The sequence below is a fragment of the Trachemys scripta genome, chromosome 1, assembly GCF_013100865.1.
Source record: "Trachemys scripta elegans isolate TJP31775 chromosome 1, CAS_Tse_1.0, whole genome shotgun sequence".
Taxonomy (NCBI): Eukaryota; Metazoa; Chordata; order Testudines; family Emydidae; genus Trachemys; species Trachemys scripta.
In genome coordinates this window covers 201,233,036-201,248,027 of record NC_048298.1, presented here as the reverse complement: position 1 = coordinate 201,248,027, position 14,992 = coordinate 201,233,036, and the positions used below count along the sequence as shown (strand labels likewise).

The 14,992-nt window shown below is 38.4% G+C and overlaps 1 protein-coding gene across 9 annotated transcripts in view; it reads right to left on the bottom strand.

Annotated features, from left to right (window-relative positions):
* DMD (dystrophin) overlaps positions 1 to 14,992 on the bottom strand; it is a 1,855,422-nt gene that overhangs the window by 1,265,236 nt on the left and 575,194 nt on the right. For all 9 annotated transcript variants that reach the window (XM_034754682.1, XM_034754655.1, XM_034754674.1 and 6 more), the window contains one exon: positions 5,073 to 5,223. In XM_034754682.1, coding sequence (XP_034610573.1) covers positions 5,073 to 5,223 — 151 coding nt within the window. The remainder of the gene's footprint in view (positions 1 to 5,072; positions 5,224 to 14,992) is intronic.

Sequence of the window (14,992 nt, the reverse complement as noted above, 5' to 3'; positions counted from 1 at the left end):
CTACATATCATATGTATTATATTATTACTCATTCTGACCTGTGTACTGGGTAAAACCTGACAATCACTATGTTCTCGAATGAACTCACGTTGAAAAATTATAGAAGACAAAAACACCCATAGGTGGACACTTCTCACTCCATACCCCTTCTGCGTAACAATCTAATCTTTATTACCCACTTAATCTCAAGTGACATCTGTTATTCCCTACACTTAACTATCAATCCCAATTTATATTTAGCTCAGTTACGATTTCTTTCCCCAGACCTGAAGAACTGTTTCGTTCGAAAATCTGAACCTTCCACCAACAGAAGTTGGTCCAATAAAAGAGTTTACCTTACCCACCTTGTCCCTCTCACTGTCATGGCAATTCATAGGAAAAAAACTATAGTGCAAGAACAAAAACAGAATTCCTTCCCATTCTTAACAACAACTTGTATCAAATCACTGGTGAAATAGAACTGGGCACCACTCACAGACAGTGACAACAGCTCAAATGAACAAATGTTGGGATAACAAAAATAATAAAGTAATCTAGCAGCACCAAAAGCAGATTTAGACAGAGCTCCTATTCTGCTTCACAAACTACATCCTCACTCTTGTCACCAGAAATGTGCTTAGCTGACTGATTCCCTGGCAATTAAATCAAGGAGTAACAGGATAAAATAACAATAAATCAATATAGCCTCAAATAATAAACTCTGCCTGCAGTGGACAAACTGCCCTTTTCCACAGCAGCATACAACAGATGTTTCAGAGAATAGAGTGGTTTTCTCTGACAGATGATGTATATAATTGTGCCATGTATCAAAATAATGGGAACCAAAAAAGAAAAATGGGGCTATTCATACCCACCCACTCAAACATGATTTTTGTGGAAGGAGTGTGAGCAGCTGTGTACAATTGCTGTTCAGTGACATGAAAACCAGAGAAGGGCCCAAGTCTGAAAATTAGATCCAGATCGTCCAGTCAGTGGGTGTGTGGGTTAAAATGGTTTAATTATAACTTCAGAAGGTTAAAAATCCAGTCAGCTCCCTGACTACATCGTTAAGAGAGATTTGACAGGAGAGTACCCCAATTATCGTAGTGTAAGTCTCAAACATACAGAATGAAATCCAATAAGCTAGTTTCCTTTGTGTAGAGGAAATAGGGATTAAACAAGGCAACAGCTCAAATTTATATCAGACTTATTTAAGAATGAGGAAGGCGTCAGTCATGTAACAAAGACAAAAGATCATCAGAGGATAGTCATCTTTCAACATGACAGAATACAGCAATGTTATAAAGAGAAAAATGTAACCAGCATCTGCGATACATAGAACAGGGGGATACTGTAAGCAAGGCAAATAGCCTTAAATAATACAGGACTCTCTGCTCTCTCCCACTGTGTGCTGCCTGTATTTCCCCCTCACCTCTCTTATTAAATTTAAATAAATCAAAATCGGTGGTAGGCTTACAGATTCTCAAAACAAACGAAACAAAACAAAAAACAACCACCCAACCCTGAAGGCCATAAATGACAGATCTGTTCCTACTTCTAAAAAAATGGATTCCCAAAATATACAGTTATCAATTTGATCAAAAGAAACACAGGCAGAGTATTGTACTAGCTCACAGAGATCTACGTAACTGCAGCATCTTCCTTAGTAAAAAAGTCAAAATGTCCGTTGCGAATATTTTGCCAAATCGTGGTGAAAACCTGGCTCTACTGAAGTAAATGGATTGTTTTTTAAAGGCCAGAATTTCACACAAAATAACCAGAACCACTACCATGTGTTAAATTGTGTGACCATTTCCAACTAACCTAGGTCAACATTACAAAACATGCACTGGGATACTGATGAAGGTATCCAGATAGCGGAGAAAATTCCATGGTCAACCTTGATTAAAATCCAAGTGTGGAGAAAGTTTCCCACATACCTTTTCATTTTTAGGGACATACTGCAAACTCAAAAAGTGGCAACTTTCCAAGGTTTTATTTTTATAATGAAAATTTTGCACAATTCTCCAGCAAAACTCTAAACTTCTGAAAATTTTAGCCAGTTTAACTGTATAAAGTGAAATCTATACACAATTTTAAAAGTGCATTTTTGTTTAAATCACAAAATTTTAAATATGTAGCCTTTCTAGGCAAATTAACAATCTTCAGTTTCTCTCAGGTAGGCAGATTTCTTTCAGTTTTTAAAATGCATAGCCAAGACTACTTCCAGCAGTAGAGAAAATACCTAAAATACAGGTCAAATGCTTTTTGACAGTTTCTTGGACAATTATGCCAAAGTAGTTTGGCAAACCTATCATGAGATCTATAAACATGTTCCTTTTTGTGGCCCTAAAACCCCCTGGAGTTTGTCTTTGGCACAGTTCAGATAGAAACTGTCCTTTCCAGCTGAAAGTCTCGTACAACACTAAGTTAAGAAGGAGAGCTTCCTGGTAAGAATTCCTCTATCTTTTCCCGGCCGTGAATAACAATCAATCCTAGATCTGTTTTATTGAATAGTTTCTCTTCTCAGGATTGGAGTTCACTCACTCTACCTGGGCCCACAAAGAGAAATCGGAGTATCAGTCTCAAAAGCATGAGCAGTATTTGACACAACATACAGAAGAGGGAGATTAAACGTAACCAAAGATACAGAGTTTGAGTCAAGAGGCAGAAAATAAAATGAACAAAATAGATATTCTAGGTGTGGAAGGAAACAAGGGGCCAGGAACTAATCAAAGGGAGATAAGGAGAAAGAATGAATATGACAGAAACACACGAGAGAGAGAGAGGGGTTGCTGCATTCCATCTACCAAACCAACCCATCATTCTGGCTGTAACTACCCAATCTGATGTCATCTTCTCATTTCTGTTTTCTGAACTCTCCAGTTCCTCCCAACAAATGCCACAGTACTAATACTATGCAGTAACTGGGAATGTATACATCCATGCTAAGGATGTGAAACTTTCAAAACCCAGAGATTACTTATACCTGGTCCTGAAATTAAGTACCCACTGTGTTGTTCATATCTAGTACAATAAAACTTGGTTTCAACTGTTTTCCCCACACGTTGTATACTGCCATGAATTTTTATTTTTGCTGCGTATGCAGCTTTGTTATACTGCAAGAATCAGGGGGCATAGATGCAGAATATAATACAAAATAAATTCTATGTGAATGTTGCAGATATTTTTGAAATGTCTGCGAACATCTTGTCCTCCAGTTACTACCTACAGACAGGTTCTACCTGCGAAGAATTTTAATCCATGCCCAACGGGGAGGGGAAAAAACCTCTTTTTTAATCACTTTACTGTCTGAATGATCCCTTAGTAGAGAAGATGGAGTTGAAACCTTATTTTTTAAGTATGCATCCACAACGTTAACCGACTCACCACATTCAGAAATGTGGAATCAGTATATGGGAGAGGTAATTTTCTGAATACCCTGGAGACCCAGGGTGGAAGTCCTAGCCCCACTGAAGTCAGTGATGAAACACTCCATTGACGTCACTGTGGCCAGAATTTTACTCTCAAAACAAAGAGATGCACCCATTAAGCTCAAAGTTCTTAAAGGGAATGTAGTGTTTCATTGGCACAAGAAATTATTACCTTTAATGCCACTAGCATTCAAATACTATACATGTCAAAAGAAAAACAAGAACTCAGTAAACAATTTCTGAGTGAACTTGTCATATATATTTTTTCAGTCCCAGATTATCTTTCCACCTTACGGGGGGGGGGGGGGGGAGAAGGGGGGGGGAGGGGAGAGTTTCATTTAGTGCTCAGAAAATGGTCTGGACTGGAAAGCCTGGAAGCTGAAATCTTCTATTTATCCACAGACCAATTACAGCATAAGGAAGCAGCAACAGCACCACCACTAGCTTTTCCAGACTTCCTCACTAGTATGAGAGCTCTTCTGTGTCATGGTTAAGTGAAGAGCTCAGTCTCCATGCAGTTCTTGGCCTCTGCTGCCGTCCCAAGGCCGTATATTGGTTTAATTTCTGATTATAGGTTTTGTGGACTAAAATTGGACTAAAACCATCAACTCATTCCAAGATGATAAAAGGGATCAGATGGTAAAAACTTGTGTACTATAACTGAACTGGATTTGAACCACTAACATAGAGTTGAAGGACACCTTAATCTCTTCACACTTTCTGGAATCACATCTCCCAGGCCTTATGTTTTTTTCTGATATTTATCTTCCTATCTTCTATCATGATGCATATGTGTTTCTATATACATGTGCACACACACACAAAGATATATATATATACAAATATACAAAGAATTATTGAGTTTAGCACAATTTTAAAAATCTGCTTTATGTAACTCTGTTTTTAAGACTCCTTTTAAAAGTGATTATCACAGCCTTACCAGAATTCTTATTTGTTGTATTGAATTTATTTGCCTATGTTCTTATTAATTTAATGTATGCAGTTTTTAACTCTTAATCATTCCAATTTAAGAAACACTTTTTTACATGAGAATGCAAACAAGCTTGGTCAAATATCTTTCTTTCACCAATTGCTGGTTTGTTATTTTTCATAATTAAATACATTTTTCAAAAAAATCTCTTCCATTACAAAGCTAGAGACTACACTTGGATAACTTTACAATGCTCAGGGGCTACATACTCAGAGTCCCAGTACTGCTATTGAGCTTTGGAATCCCAATTATAACAACTAATCGTGTCTTGTTGCTACTACAGTACACAAAAGAAAGCACAAGATGACAAGAGGAAAAAAACATGGGAGTAATAAAATCTGAAATGTTATGCTTTGTAATAAAAAGGATATTACAATTGCCTATTTTCTTGATATCCAACCAGAATTTCTAGTCTAGTAAATTATGAATATGAGAAAGAATAAAGAAAATCCCAGTGTTATTAAAAAATTCTGAATTGCAATGCAGTCTCTATACAAAGACTTGGTCATTCTGAAAAGCTTAAACTTCAATAAATGAAATATTCTGCACTACTCTTCTCTAATACTACTTTTGGAGCTTTAAAAATGTGAAAAGTTCATTGATATATGTTCCTTCTTTAAACAATATTTTGACTCCCAACAGTAACATACGTATGTAAAATAGCTTACCTTGTGTTCTTCTACTTGATGTTTTAAGTCTTCTAGATCAGGGCCCAGGGGCTCTGACTCAATTTTCTTTGTCCTTTCTTCTGTTTTTGCTAGCCAGTCAGATAACTGTGTTAGTTGCTGATTCTGCAGGTCCATGAGAATTTTATGTAAGCTAGAAACAAGGAAAATCATCACTTACATTTGTACATGTAAGAAACCAGTAAGCAGAAAGGTTTGCTTACACTTGCACTTTTTTAAAAGTTAAATTTCATACTTGTATCAATAGGTGCTCACAAGCCAGCCCTGGTACAGTACTGCAGGTTTACCCACCTTGTCCTACTAATAGGTTTAAACCACTACCTAGAAAGGCAATATATTCATCTCAGATGGTAGTTTGGATTCCAAGCCCATTCCAATTGCTGAGACTGCCAACAAAGGTACCATTTTATGTTTTCAAATGGATGGAAACAGAGACCACAACTCATTTCTGTGGCAATGTACTAAGAGACATCCGGTAACACTGAAATTGGCCCATCCTGATCAGCCTGATTTGAACCAGTCAATGTGAAATATCTCACTTTACTAGCTGGGCATTATCTATTTATTGCTGGCACTTCAAACCAGTGCATCTTACTATTAAGAGCTGGTCAAAAGCTGGAAATTTCCACCCTATGGGAAATTCTAATATTTTGATTTGGGAGGGGAGAAGGGAATCCTCATTTGGGACAAAGTCAAAACACACACACACTTTTATTTATTTATTTTTATTATTATTTTTAGGGCCATAAATGTACAGAAAGTTTCTATGCTAAAAATCTTGAAATATTTTGTTTCAGCTTTGGTTTAACATCAAGTTATTTCTGCATACCCTGCCACAGTGCCTCATGGGAGCGGTCACAGATGCCGACTCTGTGGGTGCTCCGGGGCTCAAGCACCCACAGAAAAAAAGTAGGGGGTGCTCAGCACCCACCAGCCACAGTTGTTCAGTGGACTGGGGGTCCTGGGGGAGGGGGTGGGAAGAGGCGAAGTGAGGGCAGGGCCTCTGAGGAGAAGCAGGGTTGGAGCACCCACTGGGAAAAATAAAAGTCAGTGCCTGTGGGAGCTCCAGTTTGGTTGCCTCATGTTCCTGTTCTACTCTATTGGCCATGATGAACAGGGACAGCCCAGGTGGGTGCAGCAGTTTGTTTCATTTAGACAACCTGGCAGGTTTCAATTCAGGTCTACCTGAGCCCAAATGAAATATTTCATTTCTTTTTATGTGGAAAATTTTGATTTTACTGAAACTGCATTTTCCATTCCAAAAACGTTTTGATGGAAAAGTCCTGTAAAGCTCTAGTTACTAAACCATGCGCCCCTCCCCCCCCTCCCGAACAATGTAATAGCTGTTAAATTGGTTGGGGGAGATGATTAAGCCTAGACTGACTCACTGGAGAATGTTCCACAGGAGGGACAGTTGCTCATAATGTAAGCTATATTTACAGAATTTCAGATCATATAAAAGTAAGTTTTAATTGCTGAGATGGTTAAGAGAGTTCCAAATGAAACCATTTTCTATCTATAGTTCTGTTTAAATTGAAAACAATTCAGTAAAATCACATTTATTTTACTGAAATTTAATTTGAGAGAAAAACCAGAAAAAATAGTTTCTCGAACACCCTGTTCAACATTCTTGGAATTAAAAGTTTCAATTTTTTTAAAAATGTAGTATTATACTATGTAGTATAATATGTAGTTTAAAATATCAAAATCAAAGCCAAACAAAATGGTTCAAGCAATCAGACTGTGGTATAATGCCCCATATTCTTCAGAGTAATATTATGATGATGATTATGGCATAACTATGATGTATTTTATGCAAGTTAGGTCTTGTAAGATATCATTGAAAAGCTTATGATTCACAGAATATGATTATCCTATTTGTATGCATGTATCATTTTGGTATCTGAAGTTAGGAATATTGCCTATGCTTCTATTACAAATGTGTTTACACTTGGGAAACACCCACTAGTTAGAATGCAATCAATCTAGATTGCTGGCTGGGAAGGGCCATTAGGGAGAACAAATAGTCTTAGAAGATGCTAATATTCCACTGGGGAGCCTTCCTGAGGATGCTACAAACAGTCTCCAAGTCACGGCTGCTCTGTCCCTACAGAGACATGTGACCAAGTCACCTGGTCCTGGACTCCATCTTGGAATACCAGTGTTTTTCCACTGACCGGGTATGGGAACCAAGACAGGAGACAAAGGGTTCTGTAGAGGGGTGGTCACCCTACTCCTGCCCTAAAGGGCATAAAACAGCCCTGGGAGCGGGCTGCAGCGGGGAAAAGCCAGGCTGATTGGGGGAAGCAGCCACAGGTGGGACCATGCCCCAATCAGGCCACAATTGGCCCTATAAGAGGGCAGAGGGCCAGAGACTAGGACACACACACTCTAGCCTTTTGAGAGACAAGGACCTGGTTTCCTAGGAGCTAAGCAGGACACCGAGACTGGAGCAGGGCTGGGGAAAGGATAGAGGAGCTGGGGAGCTCCAGCCTAGAAACCCCCCAGTGTGCAGATCTTGGTAAAGGCCAAGGAAAGGATACTGGGGTTGCAGAGGGCAGCAGGTCCAAATTCCCCTTGCTGGTGATGAGTGGCATTTACACTGCAGTCTGCCCCAGTGAATGGGGGATACGTCGAGACTGGCAATAGGCATAGTCTGAGGCGAGGTGGGGATAGAGGGTGGGGGGGGGTTCCTCGGGGAGGAGAGACCCAGATCTGTGGGGGTACTGCCAGGGGGCAACACCCCAGTCTAAAAGGGGCACCGGGGTCCAGGAGGGACTCAGGCTCAGCGGCAAGCGGGACACTGGTGAGTCCCGCACCATTACAGTTCCCACCATATGCAAAAGCTATTTAAGGCAAGGGAGTGACATCATCATGGTTTTTCACTGACTCCCTGCTGGAAACACCTGAGGAACTGGACTAGGGGAGGAGGGCTGAAACCAGGCTAGAAGGATTTCTAGCCTGTGAAAGGAATTTGCTACTGTGAGAATTTGCTACTGATATCCAATCTCTTGAGTATATTAAGCTTAGATTGCAGTTTTGTTTATTGCTAGGTAATCTGCTTTGATCTGTTTGCTATCCCTTATAATCACTTAAAATCTATGGTTTTTTGGTAATATACTTGTTTTTGCTTTGTCTAAAACCAGTGTGTGGAAATCATAACTGGGAGCAGAAAGCTGTTGCATATATTCCCCCACACTGAGGGAGGAGGTGAATTTCATGAGCTTACGCTCTACAGTTCCCTGAACAGCACAAGAAGATATACTTTTGGGTTTACACTTCAAAGAGGAGGGGGTGCCTTAGGAAGTGGGAGGCGCCTTAGGTAAGCCTTCCCATGCAGAGGTGATCTCAGCATGTGTGTATAGCTACAACTGGGTGTGTCCCTACCTGTATGTCTGCAGGAGGGGGCTTGTCACAGCAGTACCATGTAAAGGGAGCCCAGGCTGGTGGGTCAGGGAGACTCAGTGGTAGCCCAGTTACAGGTGGCAGGGGGAACCCGTCACACAGACATATTTTGAATTTTTCTTTGCAGAGAATTTCAGTTTTTTGCATTTTGTTCTAATTTAAAATGAGAAATTTTGAAATTCTTGATGAACGTTTCCATCCTCCACACAGCTCTACTTGTTTTGCTAATATAATCATAATTTGTTCCAAATCATGAAGCACATATTTTATCTAATTTCGGTAGACTGGTATAGCTTTTGTATTTCACAATAAGCTTAATTTTCTCATTCCTTGAATATTTTTTAAAAGGAGTCTGTGAAATATTTATAGAAGAAGTTATGAGCTACTTAATATTTACCAGACATTACTATGCACATATTCTACTTTAAATGTAAGGAATAATCGAAGATTCCACTGTGTGGTAATCACTAGCAAATATTGACTTTTTGATAGTAATCACTATACATAATGAAAAATTAATATACATGTTTTTAACAAATACCCAGTATGTAGTTAAACAGATGACATGGCAAGTCTCAAAAGACAGAAAATTGTTTAAATATGGGCTGAGAACAACTGGTGTTGAATATGTCAAGCTGAAACTGACACTGGACATATCTTCTGGATTTGCCCATGTATATAGCCTACAATATTTGAAATCAAGTGCTATAAAACTTTAATAGTAGGAACAACTATTTAATCTGAACCAGGATATCAATGAAGTGAACCTTTCACAGTTCAAGCAATGAATTGATTTTGCAAAAATGTGTGTAAAAATGTTACTACTGTTACTACCCATGTTAAAAGATTGCTTTCTGTGCACAGGAGAATCAGCTTCTTATGAGAAGTTAATACCCCACTTAAATTGATGTCTGGCAAAATTTCAGGTGAGATTATATTTTTGGAAACTTAAAATATTTACATAAATATAAATCAATGCACAAAACTGTGTTAGAATAGATCAGATTTTAAGATAGCTAGTTCTTTTCTTTTTCTTTTTTCCCCATGTAGTAATTCCGTTTCTAACAATTTGACTTTGATGGGTATTTCCCCTTTCCCACACTATGTTTAGCAGGGTTATTATCCTTTTAGACACACACACACACACACACACACACACACGTTGGAAGAACAGGAGAGTCAGCAGCAAAAAATCTCATCATTTTTGAACAACTATTTTAAACAAAGTCATAAGTAAGTTCAACTGTAGTAGTCAATTTTTGTTTTAAAGTTTCTCAACTCATCACTTAATCCTATACTTTGTGTATTGATTCTAGGTGCTGTAAATGAAAGAACCTTTCTGAAAGGATAACCATTAAAGCAGGTAAGCGCACAGACCTTTTTCTGTAATTGCTTAATTTTAAACAGATAGTACTTCACTAGAGCTGAAAGGAACAGAACAAAAGCCCATGGAAAAAAAAATTGAATTCAATGGGCACTATCTCTATCCCAAACTTGTGTCCTGCTGTCCTGATGTCCAAAATAAAATCCTGACTTGTCTCTCTGACATCATCTTGTGGAAGTGTTGTTGTCAACTCAAGCTCAGCATGTCTAATGAAAGCTCTGAATCTAACTCTCCCGGCTCCCTCTTTTATTGATCACTGTGGACAACACCACCATTCTACCTGTTACTCAGGCCCCTAACATGGGTATCATCATTGACTCAGATCTCTCTCTAGGTCCTCACATCCAGGCTACCTCAAAATATTGCAGATTATCGCTGAACAGCATCACTAAGATTCAGCCTACCCATCCACACAGCTAAACATCTCATCCAGACTCTTATCTCGTGTCCTCAAATCCTTTTCTTTGGCTTTGACAAATTCTTGCATCTATTCAGAACACTGCTGCAAAAATCATTTTTCTAGTCCATCACTTTGATCATGTCACCTCTCTTTGCACCCCTTCACTGGCTCCCACTTTTCTACTGTATTGAATAATGTACTTGCCTTCATTTCCAAAGCCCTTCACAACCTATCCCCACTCTACCACCATCTCTCATTCAGTATAGGTCAAGTCCCACCTCCTGTCTGACCACGATGCTAGCTTCCACTGCCTATCATATTGTCCAGTATTGCCTCATTGTTGTACTTCTCAGTCTGTCTATATCCATCTGTTGTCTTAGATTGTAAATTCTTTGGGGTCTTTTTGTTTCATATTTGTAAAGCACCTAGCACAATGGGGTCCTGGTTCATGACTGGAGCTCCTAGGTACCATGGCAATATATATTACTTCTCCTGCTACTACTATTAAAATAAATTAAAATTCCTAAACTGCATTTCCCCCATACTAAAGAATCTAAAAACTAAACTTTAATTATGTTTTAAGCATTTACTTCTAACTTCTGTAAAGGAAGAGATGGAGTTTCTTTTCTTTTTAAAGTCCTTAGGAGATGGCTCAGCTACCACACTGGTGGGTGTCACTATTAGAACTCAGATGCTTTCTACTTAATCCAGTAGTTTGAAAGTCAGTATTGTAATGTTATAAGTGAGTGGTCCTTATCGTACAACATTTGAACAAAATGTGTATAGTGAGCAACATTTGAACGAAACGTGTAATAATGCTAAGAAATAAGTTTATTACAGAGCACAAAGTTTATTTCCCAGGGTATTTATTTTGCAAATCAATTTTGGAGCAGGAAGCATTGACCTAAAACCCTTTTGAATATGAGTCTGTGGCTCCTAAATCAGTTAGGTGTTGCAATGCTGAGTACAGCAACACCTAAACACCTTTAAAAATCTGTCTTATACACTTTTGAAATTCCACCCTGAGTGAAACAAACTGGATCTTCCAAATGTTTTATTTTAAAAATCCTGATTATTTAAGAGTATTATTTTCCCTCTTCCATAATCTGCTCTCAAAGACGCTGTAATGTTCCAGAGATATCCACACTAGATTCCTGAGTAGAACAGAAGATACCCTTACAGAATCCTTTTCAGATTTACACTGAGCCCAGTGCATGCTAGGATAGGTCTTCATGAGTGTTATACGAACAGCTATACAGTGCAGCCAATAAAGTTCATAGTTTTGTACCTCACAATAGAGTCTAAGTGCCTTAAATTAAGAATCTCCCAGTCAACTGAGACAACAGAAATGTCTTTATTTTTTTGGTAATACAAAATCAAATATGATTTTGAAGGGCACCCAGGACTTCTTTACATAGGCTAGATACTAAAACAATTTTAGACAGCTGTAGCAAAGTTTAATAAGTAAAGCCAAGGAAGCAGCATTAGGATCGGAATATTAAGATTGGATTAGAAACTAAATTAGGACTAAATCTGCGGATGAAATTCAGGTGCAGACAAAATATTACGAGCTGTGCTTCTGAGATTTCAGCTCCAAGTGACAGAACATTCAGGAGATAATTTAACTCTTTCAAGATTAGACAGTGGTGATTTGTGGAAATTAAGAGGTCAGCTCAGTGTGCCTAAAAATTAATGGGAATTACTCATTTTATGAAATTACATTTGCATGTAAAAGGGAACAAAGAAAATAGGCTCCTTGCAGTTTTAGACCAGTCTTTAAATCACACCAGTAGGGTCAAGTTTAAATCCAAGGATTTGAATTCAAAATAACCCCATCCTCCCAGGACTCAAATTCAAGGTTATAATCCTGGTCAGTCTCTTGTTTAGAGTAGAAGAAGAAGAGCAACTGTCCATATTTGCCAAAGGCAATTTTTTTTTTATTTGAATGCATAATCAGTACTTAAAAGGTAGAGAAACAAAAGGTTATGAATCTTTTTTTAAAAGTTCCTTTGTAAAGAAAGACAGAGAAAGAACTCTTAAAAAGCAGTATTAATAGAGCATGTTCAACTGTCTAAAAGCAGAATGCTTGCTTTCCCATATGACCTTCATGCATGTATCACATGTAAAGACATCAGCATTTTTCAACTCCCAAGGTTACTAATGTTTATTAAAACGAAATGTACAGTCTAATTTTAAATTCAAGGACAGTACAGTATGAGGAAAAGATTTGTGAAGCAGTTGAATATTTTTTTTTTAAAAGACGTTGTGCCTGTTAAGGGCCTGATCCAACTCCCATAAAAGTCAACTGAAAGACGTCTGTTGATTTTAATGGCAGTTGGATCAGACCCTTGATGTTTGCTGGGGATAAACTCTAATATTTAATCCATTCCTTTACCCTTTGTGCCAACCATTCCAGTTGCAGGAAAAAACATAGTGGATCTGAACAACAAAAGATACACTAGCCCTGTACCTAACTTTCCTCATTCTGTTCCATTACCAGGTCAACCTATGTGGCATGTTACTTCACCCTGAACAGGGTTGTTATGGTGCTTGAATTGTTCTGAAGACCAGTAGATCACTGATCGATGTTTGGTCACCAGGTTGATGCCATTAGTTGTGACTTCTCACTTAACAGAGTGGGCCACATGAAGGCTGTCATTTTCCACCATGTCTTCCCATCCACCCAGATTTTAACAACATCTGTCACCACAGCTTGGAGTTGTGTAAGCCCTTTTGGAACCACGCATCTAAATCTTCAATAATGCAACTTCAACCTTGATGAAGCTTGGAAAGCCGAACTGAGTTTATAAGAAGTCACAAATCACAAATAAACACCTTGTGAAAGACCCGACACAGAAGATCCCTGGTTTGGATCCCCCATGAAGCTCATGGGCAACCCTAAACCGTATCCTCACAAACCATGGCAGATGCACATACTTGCAACACAAATAGAAAAGTAAAGATTCTCCAGTGAGTGACGGTGTTCACCCAGAACAGATCATGGAACATGGAACAACTCCATGCCCAATTCACAAATTGGAAGGAGGCATCACAGCAATACACTCTGCTATTCCACATGCAATTATCTGGCTTAACTATGTATATGCAAAATTATTGTTGCTCTACATTTACACCTGTCAGACAAAGAAAACGACCAGGTCAACAGCTGAAGAAGATGGATTGGTTAGCACATGGTTAGAAGACAGTAACTCCTTATTACAGGGTGAGTTAATATCAGACAGGAAAACAGTTGCCCTTCTTACAAGTTTCTCTTATCAAAACTGAAAACAATACTTTTAACTGAAAGGAGATCTTTAAAAAAAAATCAGTGTTCCTTTAAAATGATCCTCTCGCTCTCCCATTTTTAATCTTATCTAATTTTCTTTCTTTTTTTTTAATTAAATGAAGAAGAAATCACAGAAGACAATAAATCTGGTATACAATTTTAGAAGTACAGGAAGAAAATTGGGCCAGTGTCTTTCGTAAAATACAAATACGTACACATACAATCTGGTATTTACCATCAATATTTTGATCAATCGGCTTTACATTAAAAAAATCTTGCACTATCAAAATCCAAGTAACTATATTTTACCCTTTGTGTAAGGTATGTCTAACACTGCCACTAGGAGGTGCAACAGCAGCACACTTAGGCATAGCCACGCTAGCTTTGATTGTGTTCACTTACTAGAAGTCTGAGTGTGGCCACAGTGGCACGCATGGCGGCATGGGCTAGACACTCAAGTACAATCCTGGCCAGACCCCTGGGTATATACTTTGGTAGCCACCACTGTTAACCACTATTTTTAGTGAGCTAATTGGAGAATGCTCCTGTGTGCTGCAAATGCACCTCTCAATTGCAGTGTAGACATACCAAAATGTTGCTTAGTAAACTATAGCTGATTTAGCAGCTAGAAGGGCAAATGCAGCTCTAAATGAAACAGTCATTTTTACATATCAAAGTGGTCTAGAGGCTTATTATTTGAGAAATTACTGTATGAACCTGATTAACTTTAGAATAAGGTTTTCTTGAACTCTGAATCACTCTGCCACAATTATACATAGACTAAAATGAAACGGTATGATAGCCTTACTGAACATTTTTGTCTTGATAGAGTTAAGTAACTCAACAGTCACCTTTATCTATCCTGAAAGTTTTATCAGTTATCAAGAGGGAATTAAATTGTATCACAGAATGTTCATCAACCATTGTTCATTTCCGCACATTCCTCAATACATGCCTACTTTTCACCATGTGTATTAAAACTTTCCAATTTATGGGATAGATAACTATTATATTTAGCTTTAGCACCATTAATGCTTTTTATATTGTCAGGTGCAATGCTGAGCATAGCTCATTCTCTCAGCATGAACCTTCTCTGAAGTGCAGTGATGTTATTAAAATCTTGACATTACATAGAGTAGTAAAATTCATGAAATACCAGAACGAAGGCAAACACCATGATGTAGTAAAGGGAACAATTTTAATGGCACTCTGTGTACTCATAATTATAATATTTGTGAACCTTGAATAGAGCTGGTTATAATGTTGGTGGTCAGGAGTTGAGAATAGTCCTTGACTCACAAAATTGTAGTGCCAGAACTCCCTGGACCCAGTTCCCAACCCTGGTATGAGAGAGGGTGGCTTGGTAACCTGCGCAGAGCCCAAGGGAGCCCCGTAGATCCACTTTCCCATTTGGGAAGGAGATGGGT